Here is a 13,272-nt window from a genome sequence, read left to right as displayed (position 1 = left end):
ATTTAGTAAAGTTGTGTTTGCAATACTAATTGGGTCTCACAATAACTGCCCTATAGAAACAGTTTTCAGTATTGTGAGAAAAAATCAGACAAAATTCGAGCTTTAATTAAACACATTAACTCTTAAATCACTTCATTTCATTATGTAAGGTAAAAAAAGGGCACAGATATTAATGAGGAAGCGAGGTTTAGGTATCTCAATACCTTCATCATTAAAAGGTAAAATTAGTAATGAACGGGAATAGTAAGTTATAAATTACTTTGTAGGAATTTCCATTTGTTTTTCTTTTGTTTTGAAATTGGAACCTAACACGTGTATTCTCACAGTAATGCAAACAGCATGGCGTGAACGGAATCCAGTTGCAAGAATTAAGGCTGCACATGATGCCTTGGAAAAAAATCCTGATTGTGCGCCAGCGTATATCTTGCTGGCAGAAGAAGAAGCTACGACTATTCTAGATGTAGAGAAGATTCTTAAACAGGCGCTCAGAGCAGCTGAAATGAATTACAGGAAATCTCAACAAACACAGCACCAAGGATCAGTAATGGAAGCATTGCATAGTGAGTTATGTTTTCTTTCTTATTTAAGTTCTCATATTTTGTCGCTTACCACATCATGTACAATAAATATGCATTGTGTCTTAACTATTTACAAACTGTAGGTATTATATTAAATGAGACACCCTCGTCATAGGCATGGAATGATCTTGACTAAATCGTCACCTGATACGTCACTCTTTCAAAGTATCTATCTTTCCTCATGGCGGATTTTACAAGCACTTTCACTGTTGTTAAACTACTTCATAGGTCGTCATTCAGTTTCTATTGGTTTTGAGACTTCTTGAATTGATCCTTTGAAAATTTTGCAACTGTAACTTTAACAACTCTTTTACATGAGTGGATTACAAATATTTTGTTGCCTGAAATTTATTCTGATTTATCGTGGGTTTGATCCCAAGCAAAGCAATTTGTTCTTTCACATTAACTTCGAGAACTGCTGTCAGTCTCTTGACAGTGTGATACAAAGCTTTTTCTAGGGATGAAATTAATGTAGCGTAATTCTACCACTCACATTCTTTCACATTCATGGCATGCATGTGAGACAGTTTATCTTCATTATGTGTGTGAGTGCGTTTGTGCATTTCCATTTAAGTGTGCAGATGCGCATTGTATGTATGCATGTTCTCACCCATCCTTGTCTATAATTAGTGAAGCAAGAGGCAATGTTTTAACATGATATATAAGATTGTACTATGGTCTTGTAATGCATGCATGATTTTAATATGAGTGATGAAAATGAACTCATTGGATGTTCTGTTCTTTCTACCAGAATTTCAGTTTCGTATACTGAGTAAAACGGTGTTCCAACAATTTATTATTTATTATTTGATTGCATATTCGAAACAAACTTTACAATTATCAGATGGAGCCCTGAACCTCCATGACTACAGTGTTAAATGTACCAGTATACAATTTGTTACTAAATTTTACTACTTCTATAAGATTGAAATACGTTGTTTAAATACAGTATTTTACTAGCTACTGCACTTGAAGAAGTGTATAATAATTTTAACAATTTAGTTCTTAGTTCATATTAAGATTTAATAAAGATAATGCTCAGAACATATATTTCATAAGGGAAATTCTAAAGTTCGGTCCTTACTTCCCCTCTCTTTCATGTCATTAACACACACAAATCAAAGTTGTAGATTGGAAGAAACCCTACACTTTTTTAGTGTAGTCAGTAATAAGAAATGAGTTCTAAGCTTTATACTGCGATCATTTTACTCTTAGAGAAATTATTTTCGGTATTTGTTTCATAGATTGATTTGGTCGCAAAACTATTATATTATGATGGAGGTAAAGAATTATTTATTTCCACTTAGAATGAAACTCGCACCATTCCATTTCGTACTTGCTTTGTTTTAGTAGAGCCACATTGATTTCTGCATTCTTCTTTGCCTTTACCTGTTCGTATTGTGGCCATGTCAGTAAATCAGATGAAACAATAACAAAAATGTTGAATTCCTTAGAAATTTACAAACATTTCTTGATATAAGAGATTATTGTCAAATTTGTAATTGATTTCTCTCTGAATAATTGTTATTTCATTGTTATATCTTCTTCATTTTACGTAAGTATCAGTGGATCTTTCTGCACAAAGGAATTCAAAATTTTTTTTGTTATACTTCGTGAGCCTGCTACTAAAGGCTTTATAGATTCCCTCTTTTCTTTCTGTACTTTTATCATAGTCATCATTCGTTATGAACACATTAGAATGAATGTAAACAGTAAAGAAAAAGTATTTGTCATCATCAAAATAACAGAATTTGAGATATTGCATGTTGTTTAGTGTGTTTGTATGTGTGTGTCTGTGCCATAAAACTGGCAGGAACTCATATGACATTTGATGTTACACAGTGTATGTTTGGCGTGTGTGATTGAATGGAAATAGATAAGTTTCCCAGATAAATAACTTGGCTTTAAACATTGATGATACCAGTTAGACTTCAGGTCTAAGATAGTGAATATTTTAACACCCACGACTCATGTGGGTTTATTATGATGCATTAATACTTGCAAGCAATTATTGTATATGAGATACACAAAACTGTTGTTTCAGATGAGCTAAAGATATGTGAAATTTAAAATGTGTTTTGTAAATATAATGAATGTTCTTTTTAGGGAGGGACACAAATGTTCTAATATACATTAAAAGAAGATTGGCAATGTGTGCGAGAAAACTGGGGAAGCTAAAGGAAGCGGTGAAAATGTTCCGTGATGTGAGTATCTTATCTTTTGGCTTGTGAGGGTTACCAGCTTTTAATAACTATGGCCAAAATGTTGGATTTTAACTTCATCCTATACTTGGATACAGGGTGTCCCAGAGTGGTTTCCCAGTTTTCGATACATAAATGCCAAATTTTGCATGAAAATATTAAAATATACAGAGTGTGGCTAATAATTTCTCTGTATTTTGAAGTTTAAGTAGGTAATTCCAAAATAAAACTTAATAATCACTAGTCTCTTTATACATTGAAAATAAAAAACTGCCCCATTTTCTTCTTAATCGATGTTTAAAGTCAACGTACATGGTGTTAATAATTTCTGGGACTTAATTATCAGAACATAGCGTAATTGCAATTAACAAAACATATCCAGACACGTGTAAATGAGTTTTAAATTTTACGTATGTTTCAGGTCAGTATACTCAGGCTTGGGAAAATGAGTGTGTGAATCCAGAAAATGTTCAAAATGCCACAGACTTCTTGCAGGTTATTTGCTTAATATGGTCATGAGTATGTGCGTACAAATCATGAATTTTCCTGTTTGTATCGAAATATCTTTTTTTTTTTAAGTGAAATATACAGTATGTGTGTGATTTAGTTATACTTTCCTCACATATGGAGACATACTATTGCCTTCTCATATAGAAACTGCTAATTTATATACTTATTGCTAATATCAGCTATCTGATAACAGGTCCATCACTGTGGAGTAACGGCTAGCGTGCCTGATCGTGAAAAAAGCAGACCCGGGTTCAAAACCTGGTTGGGACAAGTTACCTGGTTGAGGTTCTTTCCGGGGTTTTTCCTCAAACCATTGAGAGCAAATGCTGGGTAACTTTTGGTGTTGAACTCTGGACTCATTTTGCTGGCATTATCATCTTCTTCTCATTCAGATGCTATATAAACATAGCAGTTGAAAAAGCATCGTAAAATAACCTATTAAAAAGAAATTATATTAACAGAATGACTGTATTTGCTTTATGAAGTCTATTCCAAATTTGATATCATTCTTCTTTCATACTTTTAGAAACTACTTACAGCTTTCTGTTGTGACAGGTACTTACATAGAGCAGCATTGATAAATGTTCTTTAAAATTGTTATACATTCTGTAATTCATACAAATAATTTTCTTTCATATGATATAATCCTTCTCGTGCTGGAAATTATCTAAGTTGCCATATTGATTTCATCATTTACTGTATGTATGTATGTATGTATGTATGTATGTATGAATGCATGCTTGTTTTTAAGCAGTGTAAAATGTAAAAACTTGCTATATTTATATCAGGCAATCGGTCAGGTAAGCCTTAAGTAACTATTTAGTGTTTACACAGGAAACCTCAAAACATTCGGGTACAAGGAGAAATTCAACCATGAAGTTTATATATGAATGGTAAGGGAAACAAAGTGAATAAGTCCATTTTCCATTAAAGAAACTCTTTCAATTCATTCAAATTACCGAAACATAAGCTTTCCAATACACTTATTAGTTTGAGAATTATTTGTAGCAATTTGAACTGAAACAGTTACAACAAAAACAAACATACTCGTACAATATTGTTAGGATTTATTGTGTTTAAAATCGTTCTCCTCAAAAGTTACCTGAGTGACTTGTCCTCTTTATTCATCAGGGTGCCTCAGGAGGAATGTAAAATACTTCAGGATAATGTAGTTTGGGTTAACTTATATTGATTTAACCTGATGCATCTATGTCCATTGTCTCAATTCTAACAGTTGGGGAGAAATACTGGAAAGTCTTGTAGTTCTGTGTACTATACTTGATGTGTTATACCAGATATTTTACATATGGTAGCATCTGAGCACCACAACGCCAGTGCAGCACACAACTGAATACACTTTCACTTGACATTTAATTCCTGTATTCGCATAGTGAATATGCAGACATGCTTTCAGCATTCGCTGCTGTTGAGTAATACAGACGACATTTTTTCAATCGAAGGGTTCTATCTGTGTGTTTTCCCATGTTTACCGGATGTTATCTGAAACTGATAAGCTACCATGTGTTTCATTGAGATCAGAAAGAGAACCGGTATCAGTGCCTGATATGAATTTACAATTGAATCATTCACCTGAACAACATTGTTCTGCTAAACAGTAATTTCAAATATCTCTAATGGTGCCAAATGTTGATTTAGGCAAAAACTAATTTTCCTATCGTCTGCAGGAGGACAGACATAATGTAGTTCTCTCTTTAACTCATATTCAACAAAAATATTGATTACGTTGTTCGGGTGAATGATTCAATTCATGGAATCAATAAGAAAGGCAAATTTAGTAATTTGTCTTGTGTAATTATTTTATTTTCTTACAGAGTTTGTACTTAATTATGAAAAACTAATTAGAACAACACAAGATGCAGCATTTTTAATTATGTATCATATCATAATGTTGTAAATCTTAAAAAATGTCTATAACGCCTCTCTCCATTGAAAAGTTTGCTCTTCAATAACATTCCAACTGTTACATTTCGGACATAGGTATATCAGGTTAAATCGATGTAGATTAACACAAACTACATTATCCTTAAGTGTTATACATTCCTCCAGAGACACTCTGTATATATATATATATATATATATATATATATGGTGGAAGTGAAATAACCTTGCAGATTTCCAGAGCGAATAGCTCATGTTGTAGGTAACAAAATACTGTAATATCATATTGGTGGAAAGTTCAGTTTTTTTTTTCCCCCAGAAAAAAAGTCCCCCCCCCTCCAAATGTTTAACACCCTCTTATTCGGTAACTATTGCGAGTAGGATTGTGATTCTTGTCCATATCGATAGGAAATCTAATAAAAAATAATTTATTGCTCTGGCATATTTGAATAGCGTGGACTGTTTTCATGTAGATTTAATTTAAAAACCACTAATTTCTAGCCACTGCACAATGAGATCAGATTGCAACATTGTAGCCAGAGAGTAGCTCACCTAGTGAGACAGACTGAGTTCTTTGACTTCTTACATCTGTATTACGAGAAGAATACGTTAGTGGCGATGTTGCCAAACTGCTGAAACTTCCAACTTAATTTTCTAATTAACTGTGCATTTAATCACAAAACGTAATATTGGTTTCCTATTCATTTATGTGTACCCTATCGTCCCTCTCAATCTGCAAGGTTATTTCACTTCTACCCTGTATGTGTATATATATATATATATATATATATATATATATATATACACACACACACGAGGGGGATCCAGGAAATAACGACCGTTCGCGCATACCCGCCGCGCAGCTGACTCCCCTTCCTTGTTTGAAGGTCAACTGGTTTCCTTAACATGTGTTCTCATAATGTTGTGAGTACTGGTTGCAACAAGTCGCCATTGTGCATTTTGTGTTACTTCAAAATGAACAACGTGATTGATAATCCCGCCGACTGTGAGGTGAGGAGTGTGATTCGATTTTTGAATGCCCGACATTTGAAACCTGCAGAAATTTACCGGCAATTGAAAGAAGTGTATGGTGATACTGTAATGAATGAAAGAAATGTGAGAAAATGGTGCGAAATGTTCAACAATGGGCGAACAAATGTCCACGATGAAACTCGACCTGGACGTCCATCACTCATCACAGAAGACCTGAAGACTAAAGTGAACGACAGAATCTTGCAAGACAGGCGCACATCACTCGACGAATTGCATATTGCCTTTCCTGACATCTCTCGTTCTTTGCTTGGTGAAATTGTGTCGCAACATCTTGGCTACCACAAAATCTGTGCATGATGGGTTCCACGGAAACTGAGTGACCAACACAAAACTCAGAGAATGGCCTCAGCATTGACATTCTTGATGCGATATCACACAGATGGAGACGCCTTTCTTGATCAAATTGTGACTGGTGATGAGACCTGGGTGTCTCACAACACCCTAGAGACCAAGCGCCAATCACGTCAGTGGCATCATCCCTCATCACCCAAGAAACCGAAAAAATTCAAACAGACTCTCTCAACACAAAAAGTCATGGCTACTGTCTTTTGGGATCGCAAAGGTGTTCTTTTGCTGGATTTCATGCCAAAAGGCACTACGATCAATGCAAATCGTTATTGTGAGACTTTACAAAAACTACGGCGAGCCATCCAAAACAAGAGGCGAGGAATGCTTTTGAGAGGAGTTGTGCTTCTTCACGACAACGCCCACCCGCACACTGCTGCTTCAACTCGAGAATTGCTGGATCAATTCGGTTGGGAAATCTTTGATCATCCGCCCTATAGTCCAGACCTTGCTCCTAGCGATTTTTACCTTTTCACTAAGCTGAAAGACTTTCTGGGTGGTATGCGTTTTGGAAGTGATGAAGAGTTGAAGACGACAGTGAACACCTGGCTTAATGAACTGGCGGCAGAGGAGTATAACACGGGAATTCTAAAGCTAGTGAACAGATACGACAAATGTTTAAATGTAGGTGGTGATTATGTAGAGAAGTAAAGGAAGCTTCAGTTATGTAACAGACATTATTTTTTCAAATAAATATTTTTTTTTTTAATTATTACAACAAAACGGTCGTTATTTCCTGGATCCCCCTCGTATGTATGTATATATATATATATATATATATATATATATATATATATATAATGGAATATTTTCAGTTTTTTTTTTTTTAATTCATCTTACACTTTTAGGGATTCTGTTTACTTTTACTGCATTTCACATTGTTTACATAACAGCTTAAAATTCGTAAAGAAAATGTTTATGTAACTTTATTACAAGTGTAAGTCATATATAAAAATAAAAATATGTATATATACACATACATACATATTTTTATCAGTTTAACCTCCTTTCTGGTTCTTACAAGCCAGTACCCATAGGGGAGGGATAATTATTTGGATCACACACGAGATATGGACAGTGGAGTGAGTCCCCTGGTGAGGGATCAGCTCGATGCAGGAATCCCCTCCTAAAGATAACACAAACACATGTACTGTATAGACAATGGCTAGAATGTTCGGGGTAAATGAAAATTAAATTACAATCCAATTGCGAGTGGGGAAAACCCGAAAAAAACCCAAAGATTGGCCAGCCTCGGGATGTGGATCTTTGCCTCCTGAATGCAAGTCTGAGATGATACTGCCTTGACCATCCTGCTCGGCCTATAATAATATTTCCAGTGGTTAATCTGTCAATTGGCTATACAGAATATTCATGAAGTAGTGTGCAGTAAAATTTTTTTCAGATAGGGAGAAGGGAGCAGTGGTGTTTAGGTTGGGCTTTTTTATTGTTAGTGAACTAAAGTGATGATGGCTGTATGAATATTGCTTTGTGCCTCCTTACTAAAGACAAAGTAGACCCAACCTGTGAACATTGTGTTCTCTTTACCTCTTTAACAATGGGAAATTCAAATACAAATCTCCAGAATGTGCATTAAATTTGAGTGTTACTATTATGAGCCACAAGAGTGACACTTCGGTGTCAAGTCTCTACACAGACATTAACATAAAAAGGCAGCATGTCGAAAAACAATATAGAAAATACACATTGACCAGAAAATTTCCATATAAATTTTGTCTCTGTATTAATATATGGAACAGTAGTTTAATCAATTGTAGTCCAACATGCAAAGTATTATTAAAAATTAGTAAGAAATGTTTTCTTTGTAATTCCATACAAACTTTCTTAATAGTGTGTACTAAAATAGATGCTTAGACATAATGTGATTTTCGAGAATGGAGAGTAGTTATGCTTAACTGACTTTATTTTATAAATAAAATATCTCCGAAATTATTGTTTTGCTAGTTATTCAGTCTGTTTCAATAATTAAGTCTTGCATATCTCTGGGACAGTCTGTATATTATTTTACGAAATAATTAGTTGCTATATTACATAATTGAAATTTACATTGAAATCTGATTTGTATCTTAAGATAAATTGACAGCCTTCAAACATATGATTTTATAACGAATTCGCCACCGGCGTGGCTCAGTCGGTTAAGGCGCTTGCCTGCCGGTCTGAAGTTGCGTTCGGGCACGGGTTCGATTCCCGCTCGGGCTGATTACCTGGTTGGGTTTTTTCCGAGGTTTTCCCCAGCCGTAATGTGAATACAAGGTAATCTATGGCGAATCCTCGGCCTCATCTCGCCAAATATCATCTCGCTGTCACCAATCTCATCGACGCTAAATAACCTAGTATTTGATACAGCGTCGTTAAATAACCAACTAAAATAAAAATATAACGAATTCTTTTGGATCATTGCTTACAATTTTATGATACAAGTTTTTTCAAAAGTAAGAGGTAATTTAATATGATTTGATATTTTCATAGTGATTCATGTTGTGCGAAGTCCTTCAATCTTTGTACCATGATAATGAAGCCGACATGGAACTCTGCAACACTTGATATTATCTCTACATCTAACAAGGGAACATCACTCAATGTTAAGATAACTTCCAAAGAATTTATACACCATTTGAAAGAGCATTCTGAAATATGTTGAAATCTCAAATCTTACATTCTACGATGCACATATGAATGAGCTAGAGAGAGGTGGGGTCTCTGCCATCCAGTGGGAATCTACAGTATTACATTTGACCTGATGGGCGCGAGGATTGAATACATATGTTGTGTTGCCAGAAGCAGCGTAGCAAGCACATGGTGACGACAAGCAGTGCACTTTCTAAACGTAGCAAGGAGAGGTTACATTCATTAAAAATAATAGGGAAACACAACTCTATGTTAAGCAAAGGTCTAAACAATTTATACATAATTTTTGGATATATGATTCTGGGACATATTAAAACTGCTAATTTTACATCGCCTACTGCTATTATATTGTGAGCATGTAGGTGGGTGATCGGAGGGAGAGGGGGAATTTTAGACACATTACAATGAATGCGTATGAAATTCTCGGAACAAACATAAAATCAAACATGTCTCCTTCCCTGTCTCTTTATAGTGCTGCTGTAATCAACGTCACCCAGCCAAAGTGTTGAGCAGGCTGCATTCAAAGCTGATAATTGAATTGTGTGATGGTCGCAATCTAGAAAAATGACGAGAGAACTTTTCAGTGCATTTATTGAGTTGGCACTTTTGCCTCACATTGGTATGTCGAACTGTTTGTTACTTGATTCCTGGGGGCCTTATAGAGATAAGAATTTAGTATGTCAAATATTGTCATCTAATAACTTTGAACCTAAAAAATTAAGAGTGCATATCATTCCTGCAAAAATAACTGCAAACAGCAGCCATTGGACAGGCATTTTTTTCCGAATGTTAAAAGCAATGGATCTACATACTATGATTTTGTAGTGTTAAATAACATTGATGTGAACTTGCAACAATGTAACAATATTCTGAAATGCATGTCACTGATCAAGAATTTTTGCTGCGCTTTCGTTTGTCTCATAGATATAGTTGAAAATTGGCAGGTTTAACTAGCATGAACGAAATATTTGATAACAGCACTGGCCATTGTATTAGAAGGACAATTGGTACATGTGAATTTCATATGGAAGAAAGTGAGTGTCATCAACTTTCTTTGCTAAAGTGTAGTTGGTGCAAAAACTTTTGTGTTTAGAACATTTTTTTGTTAACTACCATCATTCACAGAAGAATGAGTAATTTCTTGAAGGGAAATAAGCAGAAACAGTCACATTATTGTTGAGTACGTGTTTGATTTGATGTTTGTTTCGAGAATTTCATATGCATTCATTGTAATGTGTTTTAAATTTGCCCTCATCCCTCTGATCACCCCATCCACATGCTCACAATATAATAGCAGTAAAAGTAAATCCATGGCTCTATAGCCCATGAAGAGCCAAGACCGACCAGCTGGCTGTTGGCCTCACATCCACATGTCGAAGCAGAGGTGACCGATCATCCAACCAGAATGGAGGTATCGTGTAGTTAGCACGATGATCCCTCGAGCCGTTATAACTGGTTTGCGAAACCAGATTTTCGCTACCTATCGTAGCTCTCCAAGTGCATCACGATGCTGGGTGGGCACTGGTCCCATACACTGGCCGAAATTACATAAGAAAACTTCTTCCCCCATGAGGACTCGAACCAGTGCGCATTCCGTAATGCAAGTCCTGGGCCGGATGCCATAGACCACGATGCCACGGATAATAGCAGTAGGCGATGTAAAATTAGCAGTTTTAATACATCCCAGAATCATATTTCCAAAATTGATGTATAAATTGTTTAGATCTTCACTTAACATAGAGTTGTTTCCTTATTATTTTTAATGTGTGTAACCTCTCCTTGCTACGTTTAGGAAGTGCATTACTTGCCGTCACCATGTGCTCCCTAAGCTGCTTCAACAACACAACATATATATTCAATCCTTGCACCCACCAGGTCAAACATAATACTGTAGACTCCCATTGGATAGTGGAAACCCCACCCCTGCCTCTTTAAATCTCTTTAGCTTGTTCATATGCACATCGCAGGATGTCATATGTATTCTAACATATTTCAGGATGCTCTTTCGAATGGTGTATAAATTGTTTGGAAGTTTTCTTGACACTGAATCATGTTCCCTTGTAAGACACCGTGCAAATACCCAGAAACCTAGCACCAAGAGTAAATTAGTGTGGAATCATATTTGCCAACTTGAAAATGTGGTCACTCTCTTTTTATAAATTAAATGGGATTTTCTTTATGCCAAAAACATTCGCTATAATAGTTTGTTTTTGTAACAAGCTTCTTAAGTTCAGTGTACATTTATACAGGAGTCCATAATTGTGTCTATCTTTAAGAAGGGGAAAAGAATAACTTGAAGTAACTTTCGAGGAATATTACTTTTGTTGACGTACAAAATTTTGTTCAATATTCTTTTGAGAAGATTAACTCCATATATAGATGAAATTATTGGGGATCGTCAGTGTGGGTTTAGGTGTAATAGATCGACTATTGATCAGACTTTTTCTATTCAATAGGTATTGGAAAAAAATGGGCGTATAAGGGTACAGTACATCAGTTATTCATAGATTTCAGAAAAGCATATGACTCAGTTAAGGGAGAAGTTTTATATAATATCCTTATTGAAGTTGGTATTCCCAAGAAACTAGTTCGTTTAATTAAACTGTGTCTCAGTAAAATATAGAGCAGAGTCCATATAGGCCTGTTTCTGTCGGATTTTTTCCCAATTCACTGCGGGCTAAAGCAAGGAGATCCATTATCACCTTTACTCTTTTAACTTTGCTCTAGAATATGTCATTAGGAAAGTCCAGGATAACAGAGAGGGTTTGGAATTGAATGGGTTACATCAGTTGCTTGTCTGTACGGATGACGTAAATATATTAGGAGAAAATCCACAAACTATGACGGAAAACATGGGAATTTTACTTGAAGCAAGTGAAGAGATAGATTTGGAAGTAAATCCCGAAAAGACAAAAAAAAAAAAAAAAAAAAAAAAAAATATAGAATAAATATGAGAAATACCTGTTATTATTCAGTTGATAAATTTTTTTGTCATCCAGTCTTCTTTCAAAAAAACTGAAAGTTATAATTTATAAAACAGTTATATTACTGGTTATTCTGTCTGGTTGTGAAACTTGAACTCTTATTTTGAGAGAGGAACAGAGGTTAAGGGTGTTTGAGAATAAGTTGCTTAGGAAAATATTTGGAACTAAAAGGGATAAAGTTACAGGAGAATAGAGAAAGTTACACAACACAGAACTGCATACATTGTATTCTTCACCTGACATAATTAGGAACATTAAATCCAGAAGTTCAAGATGGGCAGGGCATGTAGTACGTTTTGGTGAATCCAGAAATGCATATAGATTGTTAATTGGGAGGCCGGAGGGAAAAAGACTTTGGGGAGGCCGAGACGTAGATGAGAGTATAATATTAAAATAGATTTGAGGGAGGTGGGATATGATGGTAGAGACTGGATAGGGACTGATGGCAGGCTTATGTGAGGGTGACAATGAACCTCCGGGTTCTCTAAATGCCATAAGTAAGTAAGTATATTTCTACAGAACTGCATTTTATCAATTAAATTATTGCAATATGGTATGGTTTTTCAATAGTTTTTCGGTTATTTAGTATGCTTGGTGGTTTTAGAATTTGCCCATGCACTTTGAGTTCATTCCAGAAGCTTGTTGCAAAATTTGAAGAGACCAATTTGCATATGGGTGGAGAGGATAAAAAAAAAGGACAGGAAGATCTCCCATGGCAATGGATGTTACAGTTCTTTAAATTGTACACGAAACAGAATTAGGTGATGAAAATGAAATTATGGTGTCACTAAAGTTGCAAGATTTCTTATAATGAGGAACACTACAGTATGACAAATTCTTGGAATATAACTTAATTTATATCCATCTGTAAAATGCAAATTCCGTTTTATAACTGATGGAAAGCCAATAAATATACATAGGCTATTTCATTTGCTGACAAAAGCTGAAATTTAAACGATATTCACAGTGGTTTCATAGTCTTCTCCTTGGACTGGATAATTTAGTTACCCTGTCATGCAACAAGAATTTAGCGATTTAAAATTTACTGTTTGCTGT

At 35.2% G+C, this 13,272-nt stretch overlaps 1 protein-coding gene across 11 annotated transcripts in view; it reads left to right on the top strand.

Annotated features, from left to right (window-relative positions):
- LOC138707868 (protein ST7 homolog) overlaps nucleotides 1–13,272 on the top strand; it is a 159,357-nt gene that overhangs the window by 83,940 nt on the left and 62,145 nt on the right. For all 11 annotated transcript variants that reach the window (XR_011334406.1, XM_069837855.1, XM_069837854.1 and 8 more), the window contains 2 exons: nucleotides 327–560; nucleotides 2,685–2,782. Coding sequence is in view for 10 of the 11 variants with exons in the window: in XM_069837855.1 (XP_069693956.1) it covers nucleotides 327–560; nucleotides 2,685–2,782 (332 nt within the window). In the remaining variant the exon portion in view is untranslated. The remainder of the gene's footprint in view (nucleotides 1–326; nucleotides 561–2,684; nucleotides 2,783–13,272) is intronic.

This window comes from Periplaneta americana, chromosome 10 (assembly GCF_040183065.1).
Source record: "Periplaneta americana isolate PAMFEO1 chromosome 10, P.americana_PAMFEO1_priV1, whole genome shotgun sequence".
NCBI lineage: Eukaryota > Metazoa > Arthropoda > Insecta > Blattodea > Blattidae > Periplaneta > Periplaneta americana.
The sequence above is the reverse complement of the archived record's forward strand: the minus strand, read 5'-3'. Positions and strand labels throughout refer to the sequence as shown.